The sequence below is a fragment of the Drosophila hydei genome, unplaced genomic scaffold (assembly GCF_003285905.1).
Source record: "Drosophila hydei strain 15085-1641.00,03,60 unplaced genomic scaffold, DhydRS2 tig00000172-arrow-pilon, whole genome shotgun sequence".
NCBI lineage: Eukaryota > Metazoa > Arthropoda > Insecta > Diptera > Drosophilidae > Drosophila > Drosophila hydei.
In genome coordinates, this window is record NW_022045682.1 from 1529917 (window position 1) to 1548196 (window position 18280).

Consider the following 18280-nt stretch of genomic DNA (forward strand, 5'->3'; position numbering starts at 1 on the left):
AATGATGAATTGTCAAAGCAAGTCAAAGACCTACCCATGCACATGCTTGGTGGCAGGCCCACTAGCACAATGTACTGCAGCAATATGGAGATGGCAAAGAAGGATTGGAATATGCCCCACATCTTGGCACACTGCGAACGCTTCAGCAGCAACAGGACTACTAGCCACATGGCATAGACCACAGCCACAATGTCCTGTCGATACGTAATGGTCGACACAAGCGCAATCAGCGAGATCTCAATGCCGAATTTGTAAAAGCCAAAGTTAAGCAAATACTTGACTAGGCCAACCAAATCCTGTTCAGCATCGGCACGTGTGATATTCTGGAAAAGCAGCTTCGGCTGATTGGCCACGTTCTCGCCAATCTTGACGCGCATCTGCAGCTGACGCAGCGAGATGACCGCGTGCATGGTCACAATCACCATGTAGATAATGTAGGTGCGCAGCAGACTCATCAAGCCGCCCTCCACCTTGCTCGCTTTGGTGAGACCGATCCACTCGGCATTATTAGAAGTGCGATTGTCGGACTGGAAAGGCATACAAGTTTCATATAAGTAGAAGGTCCAAACAATTGCGATCAGTCAGGAGAGGCACTCACGCAGCTAACGTTATATTGCTTGTGATCCAAATATTCAATTTGATATATCATCTTAGAGAGCACAATGATGGTGACTATAAAGCTAATCAGTCGACTAACCACCACTTGCACAGACTTCCTCGATGTAGCGCCCAGCACGCAGAAGCCTACGAAGAGTATGTGCAGAACACAGACCTCACTCACGCTGCAGACAAAGGCGGCTATGTAGACGGCCTTCATGATGTGCAGCTCGAGAAAGCGCCAGAAGACAGTCTTGAAACGTTTGAATATGTATTCCGATTTGTTTTTGATTTTGCGAAATGAGATGCGCACTAAATCTCGCACGGATGTCTCAAAGTCCGTTGTGGCCCCCACACCCGGAGCAGACTCTGCTGTGTGGCACACCGAACGACGCAGGGAGCTGGCGCTGCCACGACGCTTCGATTGAGCTGCCTCCACGGCACCAGGCTCCGATTGCTTGGGCGCCTGTAAGGCGCCCTGGGCTCCGACAGAGGTTGGCTGCTGCTGCAGCGAGGCAATGAAACGCTTGTGGAAGTAATGCACCTGTATGACGGTCAGAATGACAATTATCGTAGGCGAGACGAGGTGCAAAAACAGATCCTTAGTCTTATAAAGTTTCAAGCCTATATCAGCTTGGCTGTAGGAGAGAGATAGCAAGTCAAAGATACATTCCAAAGGGGAATTTAGCCCAAGTACTCACAGCGTTTCGGACACATTGAGGTACTCCATCCAGTAGGTGTTAAACTTATCAAATTGATATGTATAGATCAATATCAATATGGACATGGCATAGAAGATTAGGAACAGCCAAAAGCCATACATGATCTTAACCCATGCCTTGGACGATGATTGAAAGACGAGCAAGAAGAATAGGAACAAAGCCATGTAGCAAATGCGAAAGCCGGTCATATCCTCGCCCGTGATGGCGCACAAAAAGATGACTAAAACCAGCAGCCAGATCCAGAGACGCACTAGTAAGTTCTTAATCACATCGCCGGCTTTCTTTAGGAACTTCGAGGTCTTCTTGCCATCGTTGATGGGGTAGGTGGAGCCCGCTGAGCCGACAGTTATTTGCAGCGGTGCTATAATATCAGCCAAGGTGCTGTCACGTCGCCTATCGCGCTTCTCCTTGAAGAACTGACGCGACGTTACCCAAAACATGAGCACAAAGGCAGTCTTCACGATCAGCGGCACACAGGGACGCATATGATTCTCGATGGGTCGCTCGAAGCCGATTTGCTGCAGATTAATGCCCGCCGTCTGAAAATGCATAAGCAAAATAAACGATTTAGTTACACGAATCGGGCAAGCGAGATGTGCAGGGGTCGGGAACTTACTGAGACCTTAGTAGGTAGCTCATTGTTGTTCAGATCCATGCCGTAGATATACTGCGCGACCAGCAACAGCTCCGCATAGAGCACTATGAAGGGACTAGAGCGCATCATAGCCTTGCGCTGATTCGGTATCATCCAAAGCACATTTGCCCACAGCAACAGCACGAAGGTCAGCCAGCTGTGATAGACAATGGACCAGGCCTGACGAGAGAGCAGAGAGAGACGTGAGTATCTGCGTGGAATATTGGATTTGTAGGACTCACCATCATGAGTATATTTGTGAATATGTAGCTGTTCTGATAGATAAAGCCGCCCACGCTGACAAAGCCATAGGAGATCTGATCGAGAATCGATGTGGTGCTATTTTCGTGCTCCGAACGGCGCTCCAGCTGATCCAACTGTATGTCATTGCCACGCGTTGCAGTCGGAGGCGATGTAGCAGCGCCACTCGCCTCCTGTGTGGGGCGTGTCTTGCGTGTGCTCTGACGAACCAGCTAAGGATATATTTAGGAGATTTATGAGTGAATCGCATACTAAAGAAATTAAGTGAGTTTAACATATATACAAAGAAAAGTCTTGGGTTCAGCTAGTGGATCGTAGGCTTAGTGGATGTTAATGTCAACCAAACTAGAACTAGATGAGAATTTTAAGAGCTATATACAAAACAAACCCAAAGCACACGCACGCACACACTTACAACTTATATGTTAGCTGTAACTATAGCTATGAGTTATGACAGATAGATATAGATATATATATATAGTTATACAACTGAATAATTGGACAATGTTAGACAAATACATTTAACAAAAGTAACAATGTAGAACAAGTTAGTTAATAGACAGAATAGATAGAGAGATAGCAGCTAGAGTTATATGTTTACAGAATTGGCTAAGGCTAGAGGTTAGTTTCTAGATGGGCGGGGTACGAGACAGGGGCTTGCTTAGTGGCGAAAAGTGAAGTTAGTTTACGTACAGGCGTCGTCTCTGTCGGTTCATTTAACGCAGCACGCTGTTCACGGCGCAAAGACACCTAAAGCAGAAGAAGTAATAAAATAGAGAGCGTAAACAAAAATCAAAAACAAAAAGAAAAGATGAACATAAACAAAGAGTATAGCGCAAAGAAAACAAATATCCCAAAGAAAACAGAAGAAAACTGCGCAGAAACTCGCGAAGCTTAGCTCAGAGCTTAAGATATTAGTATTAAAAATAATATTAATAATATTAGTTATAGTCATTTACATAGGTCACACTTTGTGTATGCCTTAGTTGTGTTTTTCTTAATATATATACGTAAAGTTAGCTAGGTTGTTCGATTTTTTAAAGCTCTTTCAATACTTTGTTGGTTTTTTAATATATTTTAATTACAATTTAATTAAATTAATAACAGAAAAATATAATTTAGAGTTTTAATAGTTTTTGAAAAATTATTAAAATTAGATTATGAAATACATTTAATAAAATAAAAAAAATATACATTTTTAGTAAACCAAAAAAAATTAATTTTCGGATTAATTAAACTAAATTTTATATGGATTTTTAAGAGGCAAAAATATTAAATAATTTAATCAAAATAAAATCAAAATAAAATAAATAAAATATTTAATAATTTAATTAAAATATACAATTTTAATTACAATTTAATTAAATTAATAACCGAAAAATTTAATTTAGAAATTGAATAGTTGTTGAAAAATTATTAAAATTAAATTATGGAATACATTTAATAAAATAAAAAAAAATATACATTTTTAGTAAACCAAAAATAAATAATCTTTTAATAATTTAACTATATTTTTTATGGATTTTTAATTAAATATTATATTAAATTAAATATTATTTAAGCAAACTATATATAATAAATAAAATATTTAAAATTGATTGAAAATATATAATATATTATTTAAAAGAAAAATAGTTTTATGCGGAATATGAAAAGAAATTTCTCATCCATAAATGAGTTTTCAAAACTTTTATATTGCCATGATATTTAAATTTTTCATCAAATATTTAAATTTTTACTCCATTTGTATTAGAATAAATATATATTTATTCTTTTAGAACTGTTAAAATCTTGGACATGTTTAATTAAATTTAAATAAAGCTTATGAATTTCGAAATAAAATTTGAGTCTCTTGTATAATCTCTAGTTCAGCCTTTTCTAAAATTGATCTTGTAATAAATTTTTTTATCAAAGCCTGACAAAATGAACTGGAAAAAGATGTAATTTTAATCAGAGTTTAGAACCAGTTCAAAGTTTATAGTTTACACTTTTTTTAGATTAAACTGAATTTTTAAAGAGTTAAATGAAATCTTTGACAGCTCCCGTTTAGTAAGCTCAGCCAAAAAGTTTGTCGTTAGTTGCAAACAGTTACAATAGATAGAATTTTAGTTAGACACACACACACACACACACACACACTGAGCTGTCTGCTTTCATCTGAATTGATTGGTTTCTATATATATACGCTGTATACTATAAAGACTTTATATATAGTCCGTGCAACAGCCTTTGACAGTGACTGCTGCACAGTCAACGTCTATTAACTCTATGGGCTTTGGCACATACGCTCACACACCCACCCACACACACACACACACACACAGGCTTACACTCAAACGTTGTGTGCGACTTGTTGTGGCGCCTCCACATGCAGCTGCACTACTCTCCTTGCCACCGCGTGTTGCTTGCGTTGCGAGCAGCGAAAGCTGACGATTGATTTTGTTGCTGGCATTGTTGCTGCTGCTGCTGCTGTTGCACTCGAGCTGCTGCCCAAAGGCGGTGGCGGGCTTTGGCTCCAGCTGGGCGTGGCAGGTGCCAGGTGTCAGGTGAAATTGACAGCAAAAATTTGAGCAAAGCAAAGCGACCAGGTAGCGTTGTTGTTGTTGTTGTTGTTATTTGGTTAGTGAGCAGTCAATTGTTGTTGTTGTTGTTGTTGTTGTTGTATGTGTGCATTAAAGTTTGAATATTTATATTTTATATGTTGTGTTAGCGTTTTTCAAATAGAGATGTGGTTCCAATGCATTATTGCCACAGCAGCAGTGGTAGTAGTAGTAGAAGAAGAAGAGCAAAGAGCGAATAGAGAGCCCAAAAAGTTGTTCAATAACCAAATTTGTTAGTTCGAAAAATAAATTTAAAAATATAAAAATATATATATATTTTACTGTTACGAAGCTGGAATACCCTTGCAGTCAGTTGGAAAATTAAGCTGATAGATCAGATGTGTCTATAAGATATTAATGCTTAAGTTAATAAAGAACTTTAAATAGTCTTTGCTGATAGAGTCTTAGTCTATGTATGCCAAGCATTGAAAGGTAAAAGTGCTTTGGTCGGAAGTGCTCGACTTGAAAATACCCTGAACACAGCGTAGAGTTCACATATGAACAATCAGAAAGCTCAGCTGTGCTTATAGAAAGTTTAGACTTGATATTTCTAACTGATTCAATAACTTCTAATGGATCTATTGCCTAAACAAAGGTTGACATCGTCATATTTTAAAGACTTTGATACGGACAGTTAGCTCTTAACTGAACTGATCAATACTCCAAGATCTAAAGCTGTTTTGAATTTGAATTTGAAGCGAACTTCCTTGAATACATCACAATTCATATCGAAATGCCTCAAGCGCGCTGCAAGGGTCTTCCAAAAAATTGCTATTATCATCATGCTCCGCTTGTCAGGCACTTACCCTCGGTTTGATGAGATGTTTTGTGGTCAGCGCCAGTGCAAAGTAGGCGAAGAACAAGGCAAACGGATTCAGATACGAGTCCAAGGTCAAGGTGTTATTGTAGAGTAGAACGCGTATATCGGGCGAGCAATACGACTCGATAAGGGGCTCCAGACCAATCAAACTAAAAGTTGAAAACGAAATTGATTCAGTGAAGCACTTGCAAAAGGCTTGCCCATTATCTTACCGTGCTGTGAGGCTCGTGTGATTGAGATGGCTCTGCATCCAGGGCGTTTGATAGGAGACAATGCACAGCGAATGCAGCACAAGGACGACCATGACGCAGCGCAGCAACAAAGCAAAGCCACTGAAGCCGCAAACAAAAGAAGGTAAAAAGTATTAGAAGAAGGTGCGAAAAGCAACCAAATTGATTTGATTGCATCGTAAGAGAGACAGAGAGAGGGAGAGAGCAAGTCAAAGAGGTAACATCACGCACCGTTGCAGCGTCTGGCAGGTTGCCCAGTAGGTGCCCGCCAGCAAAAATATTAGAAAATAAAATCCACCAGGCACTGATGGACGCAGTGCGGCCGCAAAGAACAATGTAGCCAAACAGAACAGAGGTGCTGCAAAAGAAGAGGAAGAAACATATATAGAGTCCGTTTATATAAATGCTTTGCAAACAGGTGAAGGTAAACAGGTTGGGCAACATTTACATTAATTGCACTTTAAGAATGCAAATTAAATAGAGAATCGAGTCGAGCAAAGCTTAACAGCTACAACTTAATATAACATTAACATTTGCCAAACAGTGCCACACATTATAATGATAGTTTACTATATAAAAAGCAAGTTCAAAAGAAATCTTCTTGCTACTTAGAGTCCTTCTTGGCGAAACCTAAGCAGAGCAGAGGAATTGCAGTCATTATAACATTACTTTAACAGCCATGTAACTAAAACAAGTTCATCTTAACATTCTGTTAACATAAGCAGCAGCTTAACAGTGCTCCGCCCTGCAGTAACTTAACATAAATTAACGTTGAGCTTAGGGCTTAACATAGCTTTACATAACATTATCAGTGCTGCTATAACATAGCATTAACAGCTAAGTTACAGTCAAGCAGCGCCGACTCTGTGCTACACATAACAGCGCAAACTTTACATAACATTTATGTAAGACTATTCGAAGTATGTACAAATTAAGACTTAACATTCTGTTAGATAGCATTTATGTTAATGCTATACTGTTCACACTTACATATCTTGATCAAGCCCTCAAAGTGTATGTGCTGGCTGATCATGGAGACGCGTTTGCGCAGCTGCTGCTGTTGCTGTTGCAGCGGCGTGGTGGCTGTGGCCTGTTGCACATCGGCGCCATTCGAATCGTGGCCAATGGCAGGCGGCTCCGACTGCGCTTCTGGCAGTTCGCCATTCTCTAGCTGCTCGGCGCTGAGTGTTTGGTTGGCCAAGCGCTTGACGCTGAGGAAACAGGCCAAGGCCGTGGCAAACACCAGGACTTCAGGTGCCAGCCATTCAATGATGGCCATGGGTCTAGGCAAAGAGACAAATGTTAATAATATATATGATTTATATAGACTATATATAACTCACTTCAAGTCCACGAAGCTCATGAAGCCAATGTGCCGCAGCAGCCGCTCGCTGAACGAGCATTGGTAAATGGGCAACGAGACGCTGACGGCAGCCACCTGAAGCGCAATGTGACCCAACAGCACGAAGGCGCTCAATGCCAACAGTATAATAAAGAAGGCCGTGACGGAGCCCTTAAAGTTGCGGCGCGTCGCCAGCGGTATGAACGGGGATATGAAGAACATCAACAGGTACACGAACGAGATGCCCACGGGCCGCATCAGCGAAGCTGTAAAAGGACACAAAGCAGAGCCAAGTTTAGACTTAAGTTTGGTATTGGATTTAACAAGCTTTAAGTAATCATTTCTCTTTCTGAAGTTTTATAGTTAAGCTGAGTTCAGTTTCTGTTTTATAAACACTTCAACAACTATTTGTATTACAAATTTCCAAAGTAGTCAAGCTAATGCCTTGACGCTTGAGTTAGTCTGAATACCCTTTCTCTGTACTCTGCGAGAGTTTATAGAGATTTGATTGCTAGTTGCTCTTAAAGTCAAAGCTTTGTCCACAGAAATCTCTGAATGGAAAAAGGCTAGAAAACTTATGTACACGAAGTACGAAGTCTGAATACCCTTTATTTTCAAATTTAACAATTTATATAAAATTCAACAATGAATGAATATTTTAATAAATGAAACTTTATTTTAAATTAATTAAAATACGATAAATTTATGCCTAATTTTTGAAAATTTACTGAAGAGACAAAAAATTCGAAACTCTGATAAATGTTAACAAATTTGATATAATATAAAAATAAATTTGATAGAAACAAGTCTAACTCAAAGAGTCAGTAATATCTATGTATAGTCCTAGCCATAAGCTATGGCTTTAAAAGCTCTTATAAATAAGTTTGATGGGCTATAGAATGAACATTTGCTATAGTATCTTATCTATGCTAAGTACTAACTATAATCGGCACTTCTTATAGTATTTTAATTATGCTTGATAAGACACAATATGAAATGAATAGTGTTCCAAAGATACTGTAGGCTAACTTCAGGGAAAAGGAAGCGATTTTTATATTTTGCTTAAACAAGATATCACATTGATGTGAGACAGTGAGGGCTACTCGGCAGAGTAGTTTAAGAGGGTCTCCTGGCACTTAGCCTTAGACAAAAACCATTCTGAGCTGACAGTAGCTGATGACACTTACCCAATACCAGGACAGCCGGCACGACCACGCGCTGCAGCACCAGACAAGCATAACTGAAGGCCATTTTGTAGCAAGTGTGGATGCGATGCGGTTAAGGTTGGGCGAGTGCTGCTCCTCCTGCTCCTCCTGCTCCTCCTCCACCTACTTCAGCTGCTGTTGCTGTTCACGTTGCGGCTGTGCCCCTTGCCTTGACTCATTCATAAAACTTGCAGGCGCAAACAGCAATTGCTATTTCTGTGGGCCACCGCTGTGTGAGGACGCAGCGCAGCGCAGCTGGAAATGCAAAAAAAAAGGGGGGAGAATAGAGAAAATAAATTAGAAATTATATTAGATAAGCGACAGATGGGCGGGCAGCGGGGCGTGGCAGCTCGCTGTCAGAACATGTTACGCCTAATGGCAACTGGCAAGAGGAAGCGTTTTGGCCAAAGTGCAGCCAACCAAGTGACTGCGCCCTGTTGCGCTTGTCACGCTTCCTTCTACTCCTGCTGCCTGCTGCCACCCCGTTAAAGCTTTAACTAGTTTGCTAGCGACTTTTTAATCTTTTGACTTATAAACATTAACTTGGTTTTAATTACAACTAAAAAGCAACAAACAAAACTGTTTTTGCCTGTCGCACAGTTTGGGCGCGTCCGCAGCGATAAGCAACACACACACACACACATACGCCTACACACAGTGTTGTCTACTTGTGTGGGCGTGTCTGTGACAGTAGTCGCTGGCACATGGCGCACGCCATTCCAACTTGGGTTGGGTTAGTTTCAATTTAACTTTTCCGCTTTGGCTTTTATGCGCGACTTTGGCCTCCACAAAGGATCCACCTGCCTGCCGCATGTAATTGACATTAAATGTGCCACATTATGTGCCATTTATATGCCTGTGCCATACGATAAATCGAACACATTAGAAATTATATATAAATATATATATATATATATATATATATATATATATATATATATATATATATATATATATATATATATATATATATATATTTATTTATTTATATACTCAATAATGAATATAATTGTATGCAACAAATAAACTTATGACTGAGTAAACCTCAATAAAAGTTTAATTAAAGAAAAATCATTGAAACCTTTTTTTAAATATTTATTTACAATTAAATAATCTTGAATTGAGAAGTAAACAAAACCTTGAATATTAAAATAAAATAAAATTAGCAATAATAACAAAGGTATTTTTCTAAACAATTTTTAAGAACACTTTTCACGCAATAAAATGTATTAAGCAATTTTATTTGAAGTACAAATATTGAACCGTACAAATCAAGGTTTTCATAAACTTTAAAATTTTACAATACATTTTTTTTACCAAATTTAAAGCAATGCCAACAAGAAAGGCTAAATCAACAGAACAGTAAAGAATACAAAATGAAAAAAAAAAAAAACACAATAAAGTATTTAAGCATGTGCGAAACATTAACATTTTTCATAATAACAACAAAGAAAACGAAAAGAACAAATAAAACAAAGCTGCTCAATTGTTTGAGAGTGTGTGAGTGCTGCTTTGCGTGCCAAATAAAGACACTGACAATGTTTCTGCAGCCGCTGCCGCTGCCGACGTCAACGCCAATGGTAACGACTGCACATTAACAGAATATGAGCTAATGACAGAGCAAAAAGCGCACAGGCACAAACACACACAAACAAATAGACTGAGAGCGTGAGAGAATAATAGAGAGACCGGCATAATTGTTAACGCACATTTAATTAAGCATGTGCGAAATATTTGAATTTTTCATAATTTATGCTAAGAAAAAAACAAAGCAAACAGCGAAAAAATGAACAAATACAACTAAAGCGGCTCAATGGTTTGAGTGTGTGTGTGCGCGCTCGTTTTTATGCTGCCGCTGCATCTGCCGACGCCAACGTCGTCATTCAAGCACATTAGCATAATATGAGCTAATGAGAGAGCAAAAAGCACACATGTACACACAAGCAAATAGTCTGAGAGCGGAGAGTGATAGTGGAACAGAGAGAGAGAGAGAGAGAGAGAGAGACCGGCATTATTGTTGGCGCACATTTAAGCAAACAGACGTCGGCTAGACGCAAAAAGTAGGCTATTAAAATAGTAGTAGACCTTTGGAAAAAAGTAGTAGCTGCCAAAGCAGATGTGTAATGGCACAATAATGGGAGCGAGGGTGCGGCACGTTTACTTAACGCACACACGGCCAGACAGATAGAAGTGCCCAAGCATATGGCAATTACACAATGATAAAGCTATCGAACACACAAGCAGAGCAGATGCTGAGACAACGAAAAGTGGCAGAAAATCGCATGGAAAATGCTTGGAAATAAAAAAAATGTATGAAGGCTAAGTTTGTTTATAGAAGAAATATGATATAGAGGTAACAACATGTTGGCACCTGTTGATTATTGTGGAATGTTTAACGAATAAGCAAAGAGTTTTATTAATGGATGCGATTCTTTACATAAACAAGAAATATACCAAAAATAAAACTAGCTAAATATATTATTTAAAATATATATTATTAATTGACTTTGGCAGTAGAGCTTGGCCAAGTTATTATGTCATATTGTTAACGGCCAAATTAAAGCTAAATTAGATAAATTAGTGTTCAACCGGTTTATGGCATCATCGCAGCTGAATGCGGGACGTACGAATGTGTGTATGTATGTGTGCATGTGGGGCATATAGCATTAAAGAGGCGTGGCTGTGTGCGGGTGAGCACTGCGTTTGATTGCGCCATCAAAGCCAAGGGGCAGATGTTGTTGACACAGACATTGAGCTTCAGATTGGAAGTTAAATTGTTGAAACGTAACAAAGATTGTAGGGGAGCGGGCAGCGGAGGGGGGAGGTCTATGCAGTCCGCTGTTCTATGCATATGAAATATCAAGCTATTTGTGCTAGCTGTGCACGCAGCACATTGGCATAACAAACAAACATATACATAGATATAGAAGCTATACATGTATAGATACATCTGAATTTATATTGTTTTGGCAGCTGGCAGATGTGGTCTATCACATATATTTGGAGGCTGACTTTTGGCCTGTTGCTATTTCAATTTGAATTTTGAATTATCATGTTTATTTTGGTTGCGTTTTAGCTGCTAAGACGTGACTATCATATACCCTGCATACAGCAAAGTGGTAGGTAGTATTAGCTAGAGCAATAGCAGAAATGTTGCTTATTTAAACTAAAGTTCAAATCGAAAATATTTAGTAAAACTGAATCTTCTTTTTTACAGGGTATCTCTATGGTCCTCACATTCGAGTCTGTGTTTAGCCATTGTTGCCTTTGTCTTGCTTTGTCTTTCGTTTCGTTTACTTGGCACACATATCGAATTGAACATTTCATTGGCAAACTTTGCCTCTGTCTCATGTCCCATGTTGTTATTGTGTGGCATGCAATAAATTGCAATGATATTATTGTTACAAGACTTGCAATCAGCATTAACATTTATTTAGGCAAATGCCAAGCCCGCCAGACAGCAGCATTTGCTTGTGTCTCTCTCGCTGCGCTCCATGTCGTATACTTGATGTGCATTCGCGATGCACACGAAGCACTTGGAAAAGTGCCTTAGATTTTAACGTCTGTGTGGGGCAATTAGCAACGAAATGTCTGACTTTGATAAGTGCTGAAAAGCTTTTTAAGATATTAAGAATATTATGATACAGTCATCGCTCGAAAATAGTAGAAAAGAAAAACGTAGGCTTCTCTCACTCTTCTGTATTACTCTCTACCCTTCCCCACTTTTTATTCTACTCTTTTGTAATCCTTTGTACTCTTCTGTACTCTTCCCTACTCTCCTCATCTCTCATCTGTCTGCTGCCTTCTCTTTCCTCTCTCCTCACTTCTCTCCTATCTTCTCTCTTACCTTCTCCCTTGTATCTTTTCTCTTGTCTTTTCTCTTGAGTTGCCTCTTGTCTTCTCTCTTGTCTTCTCTCTTGTCTTCTCTCTTATATTCTCTCTCATCTTTTTTCTAGTCTTCCTTCTTGTCTTCTCTCTTATCTTCTCGCTCATCTTTTCTCTTGTCTTCCCTCTTGTCTTTTCTCTTGAGTTCCCTCTTGTCTTCTCTCTTGTCTTCTCTCTTGTCTTCTCTCTTGACTTCTCTCTTATATTCTTTCTTATCTTTTCTCTAGTCTTCCCTCTTGTCTTCTCTCTTATCTTCTCGCTCATCTTTTTTCTTGTGTTCCCTCTTGTCTTCTCTCTTATCTTCTCTTTTGTCTTCCCTCTCGTCTTCTCTCTTATTCTCTTATCTTCTCGCGTGTCTTTTCTCTTGTGTAGCTTTTAGAACGTTCTACTTAGCGAGCCCTCGCTGTATTGGCCTCATTAGTATTTGCTTTCACTTTAAACTCAACAACTGGTTTCTTATTAAATTCCATTATTTTTAGCATTTACGCTTTGCCTCTTTTTCTCTTCGTCTTATTCTGTCAGTGACTTTCCCTTTTGAAATATCTTTTATAATATTTGCATAGTATTCGCAACTTTACATTTAAATGTTAAGGTTATGTTAAGATAAGCTGTTAACTAACATAAGCTGTTAATGTAAATCGGGAAATGCTGAGCAGCTGTTGCACATGGCATGCTTGTGCCACAATTAAAACTAATTTAGAAGAACTGTTATTAAGAATTAAGTATACGTATAATTATGTCAGCCTATAGTAGTGTTGCTCATGAAATAAGTAATTTGATCCTGGTAACGCCTTTTCATTAGGAGGTGTAGGTGTTGAAGATACCTAGAAGAGCTCCCACTCCCTGACTGTGTTGTTGTTACCTGTTGACATGCCCATTTGTCTATTGAACTAGTTACACGTAAATGTCAGGTCATCATACCTGGGGCCAAAGGCACGTTTGACACTCATTTGACAGTTGGCTGTCATTGACACAGACCTCAGAGTACGGCGTAGGAGAAGGAAAACTGTTGCGTGTCGCTGTCATAAGGAAATGGCCAAGCAGCAGAAGTTACAGTGCGGCTGACCGGCCCAATGATAAATGGAGATGAATGCTTATTTAGATAGTACGAGGAGCGTTGCCTGACCAACGGGCATAACATTGAAATACTTCTTCTGTTTTTATTCTAATGCAAATGAGCTTGGAAATTTACTCATAAAACTGACGACACTTTATGACAGCTAAAAAAAAGAATGGTAAATGAAAGGTATGCAATTAAATGACGTCAACCAAATGACATTTGTCAGGGTAGTTGGGCAGCTATTTGGCCACATTAAATGCGTGAAGTGACATTTAACTGGGCGTAGAGTAATTGCGAAATGGCGAAGAGTCGCTTACGTGTCCTTTTAAATAAATTAAAAAAAACCTAGCATATATAAAGTAAGTTCAACACGTGCCAACCACCTGAAAGCACACACCTGCCAGGTGGCGATATTGCCTTAAATCGCATTCAATGTTTTTTCCCTTTTGCATCAGCCAAATTGTTTGTCAATGGCAACATCAACAGCCCAAGCGCAACACATGTCGTATGTGTAATATCCAACGACAATGCCTCCACCCTTTCAGCTTCTCTCCTAGCCGCCTGCTGCTCACCTCATGCCCAGCCGTCGCAGCTACTATAAATTTATGTGCTTCCACTGAACTTTTATGCATTTACAGTGGACTAAATTATGATTAAAGTGGTCAAAAATATTTATGTCTTTTTCATATTTTATATTTCATGCTTCACATTTCAATGAAATGCTTTGCCAATATTCAATAGGTAACGACGTGCGGGCATAACCAACTGCATAATACTCGTGCACAGTCTAAACAAGTTCAAATCAGATCCATCTGTGAAGGAGCTTAACTGGCAGAAAATATATATATATTTTTAACCATTCTCAAGACAGGCTATAAAGCAAGTTAACTGTAGAAATTTATTTTACTTTAATATTATAATTAAAATTAGTTACTCGCGAGATCTGCATCTATAAATTTTATTCTTAATTTTCTCATTCATCTCTTCGCCTTTCATCAATTATTTGCAGGCCTTGCTCCACTGTGACACACTGCAGCTGTTGGCCAAAAATATCAATGTAGGCCAAGAGCAGGAGCAGCAGCCGATATGCATTTCGTACGTCCAGTCAGGCGTCTGTCCCAGTCCCAGCCGTTTGTCAATTTGACATGAAGACGAGGGCGTACAGAGTTGCAGCTTGCCAAGCCATTAGCTCGACGCCCAGTGGTTTTATGGGCGTGACTGTGTGGGCGGCTGGGCGTAACCACTATGAAATTAATTTCCCAAGTGAAATTTACGTATACGTAATATATATTATAAAAGAAGCAAGAGAATGCATTGCAGTTGACCCACTTCTTGACCCACCCGCTGCACTTGCCTGACAATTAATAGCGGCTCCACCAAGATTTATAGAGCACACACATTGAGAGAAAGACCCCCATATAATTGAATTAAAGCAGCCAAAAAATAATTTTGGTATTTCTCGATATCAAAGTGGAGCATTTCGTGACACTTTGAACTGCGTCTGAACTCTATAAAAATTCTGTTTTTAGCTGAGCTTTTTCTCTGCTCAATTTTAATTGCTTTGGAAATTGCTTGCTCAGCGAAGAATGTGAAACGTAGTTTGTTGTTTTTCTACCCTATACCTATTGAAAATGGGAATGCAGGGTATAATACCCACAAGGAGACGTCTTAGAGAAAATGTACATAGGTCTATTCGCCTGTCTCTCAGTCTATGCTTCTGTCTATATGCTTGAAATGAAAACTAGCCGTGCAGTAACGCTCGTTGTTCAGGGTATATCCCAGTCGAACACTCCTTACTAGACTTTTCTTACTTGTTTCATTTTAAAGAGAATTTCTCATTGCGTGCTGTCGAGTTGTTTGGCTTTTAAGTCTGCTGGCCAATTGCAAAGCTACCCACGCAACAAGGGGTTAACCATGGCTCTGTATTGACATTGACAATCATAGTGACTGAGATGACGTCACTAACCCCCCTCGCAAAACTGGAAAAGTAGATTAAAAAGCAAAACGCGTGACATGTCAGTCGCCGGCCAGCCTAACCCAACCTATACCACCCTGAATCAATGTAGTCGCAGTTAACGGGCCACAATTGCAAAAAAAAAACGAGAAAAAAGAGAACGCGACACAAATTTAGTTGCGCTATAAATAGCTCAAAGGAGCTCTCGACTGTAACATCAGCTGGTCAATAAGCCAGAGATTACAATGGTTGCTCAGTCGTAAAACTAAACCAAAATATTTAACCCAAATGCTAGGCTACAAAATACCCTGTAAGAAAAGAACAGCAATATTGGAAATTGTAACAATGTAAATTGACATAAACTGGCAAGTGAAAAGCATGTCAATTTAACATAGCTGCAACATATACATTAACATTTGAGTTGATCCTCAAGTGTAAATCAACATTCGACTTGATCTTCAAGTTGATTAACATACAGTATATTGCTCAAGAGAAAGTTTAACATTACATTAATATGTAACATAACATAATATGTAAATTTTAGCTAATTAAATATTGATCTATTTAAGTATACTTCATTAATTTTAGATCTCGTTAAGTATTCCGCAGCATTCCATGGACTGTTGCCTTCCTCACTACCAGCCCAATATACCCTCAACACGCATTGTTAAATGATATAAGAAAAATAAACCAATGTGCGCTACGCTGCGACGTTCGTAATTAATGTGAAATTAATGGCGACTAGACACGCGGATATGCCACTAGATGGCGCCACCTGCCGAATTGGAAGTTAGAGGCGTGGAGTGTGCTCGTTTCATTTGATTTTTATAGGACACTTTAAAGGGCGCGCGTTGCAAGTGCATTAAATTCCAATTACAAATATTATTATAAGCTGGCAACGCCCGGACAAAGTTCAAGTAGCCGCCAGACATGAAAAATGAAGATGCTAATGAGACAGAAAGAGAAAGGGAGAGGGACGTGGGCAAATAGTCTGGGGAAGAGAGCAGAAAAAATATCTTACTGCAACGGTGCTGATTGCGTTTCGTGGTGAATTGCAATTGACTCGAGACTTGGATAATAAATTCAAATTGATTTATGTTAAGTATGAATCGAGAATGTGAGTAATGGCTTTATTTACATCAGAAACTCTTGCAGATATTAACAATTTAAGTGTGATATTAAAAAGAAATATTTATATTTTTAAGCCTTGAACAATATTATAGAATATTTATTGCATCATTTCAAAACGTCAATCGAGTTATTTAATTAATATTTTCTTTATATAATATATATTTTATAATATATATATTTTATTTATACTTTAAATTGTTTTGAATTAGATCATTTTTGCACAAATATTTATACAACTTTATGATCTACCTCAATAATGTTGCTTGACCTCTACATTATTTTAATTGAGGGAATTGCATTTCTAATCGACTTTGAAAAAGAAACTAAATTTAATTTATACAAAAAAAACCCAAATAAAATTCTATGCAAATATACATGTATACTATACACATTGCCGCCCACGCTTATCTAGAATTCTATATATATATATATATATATATGTGCATATATAATCCATTATTTTTTTTAAATGTTTTTGTATTTGTAAATTGTTTCACGGCGTCGAAGCGTGGCATCAGACGGCCAACGCGTCATTGAACACTTGGACCTACTTCTCAGATGTAGCTGGCATATATAAATACATGTATATTTATATATATACATATATATATGCCGATTATAAAGCCAACAATATGCACATATCTAAATATTTGCACAGAGCAAACGCACTGGGGCGCCGCCAAAAAAAAAAAAACAACATTTAGAATGCTCTCACGGTTAAGCCAAAAAAATAAACGCATAAGTGGACGAACATACGTGTACGTATGTATAGAATGTAAGCATAAATATAGCTCAACTAAAGTTTTTGGACATACAAGAGTTGATCACGTTACATAATTCAACGAAAGCCTTGTTAACATACAGCGTAAATGTAATTTAACAGAGTTGTGTACATAATGTTAGCCAACATAAAACTCAACACTTGACCTGTAGCATAGAAATTCACCAAAACTTTGCTTTGGATATAAATTAAAGTGTAATTTAACATGATATGCTAATGTTAGCTTATTTGACTGCTAACAGCGTAGAGCAAATTAGCATTTCACAACTGTACACATAGATATATATGTATATGTGGATTTATGTATATATGTATATAAATATTATAATACATAGTTATATAGCACAGTCAAGCTAGACGATAAGACGTCTTCCATATATTAACAAGAGTGCTCTAATCGGCAGTGCCCGACTAGAAGATGCCCTGAACTGTTTTTACAATCATCTCTGCATCTTATATACATGACTATGGTTCTAGTTGGTCTTCACATCGATATATGATTATTCGAATGGAAGAAGAGGTATCTAAATTACAAAATATACCAAATCTGTGTTTTCATTATGGAAACTTTTAATAAATTAAGTGTATTTGAATATATATATATATATATTATGAACAATTGCCACACCTCTTTCTGCCTGTTACATACATGTGCACCAAAGCATTATACCCTACATTCCCTTTCCAATGGGTTCAGGGTACAAATCGTCGCAAACGATAAATTCGCCTGCTAATTAAAAAAGAATCTGTCCACAAAATAAGAAAAATACAAAATACACACTTATAGTCACATATATATGTATAAGTAAATATCTATGTGTGATATACATATTACGTAGATACAGCTAAAAGTTGAGAGTGTAATAAAACATTGTTGGAAACAAGTTTTGCAGGCCGGCAAAAAAACTAAAAAGCATAAACAAAGCATAGTAAAACAGCCTTTAGAAAACCCGACTTAAATATTTTGGGCATAGCGCACATAAATGGAGTATACATATATATAGTATATATATATAAATATATATATATGAACATTTCCGGCAGCGATGACGCAAACA

General features: G+C 38.1%; 1 protein-coding gene across 11 annotated transcripts in view; it reads right to left on the reverse strand.

The window, feature by feature from the left end:
- LOC111599399 (piezo-type mechanosensitive ion channel component) overlaps positions 1-18280 on the reverse strand; it is a 40482-nt gene that overhangs the window by 13855 nt on the left and 8347 nt on the right. For 5 of the 11 annotated variants that reach the window (XM_030223400.1, XM_030223407.1, XM_030223405.1 and 2 more), the window contains exons 2-14: positions 8394-8666; positions 7208-7472; positions 6855-7147; positions 6096-6222; positions 5847-5966; positions 5621-5783; positions 4545-4733; positions 2908-2964; positions 2196-2426; positions 1936-2133; positions 1299-1858; positions 599-1235; positions 35-527 (exon numbers count right to left, since the gene is read on the reverse strand). In XM_030223400.1, coding sequence (XP_030079260.1) covers positions 35-527; positions 599-1235; positions 1299-1858; positions 1936-2133; positions 2196-2426; positions 2908-2964; positions 4545-4733; positions 5621-5783; positions 5847-5966; positions 6096-6222; positions 6855-7147; positions 7208-7472; positions 8394-8457 — 3397 coding nt within the window. In that variant the 5' untranslated portion in view covers positions 8458-8666. The remainder of the gene's footprint in view (positions 1-34; positions 528-598; positions 1236-1298; positions 1859-1935; positions 2134-2195; positions 2427-2907; positions 2965-4544; positions 4734-5620; positions 5784-5846; positions 5967-6095; positions 6223-6854; positions 7148-7207; positions 7473-8393; positions 8667-18280) is intronic. The other 6 variants (XM_030223406.1, XM_030223404.1, XM_030223408.1 and 3 more) reach the window with 3 other exon arrangements.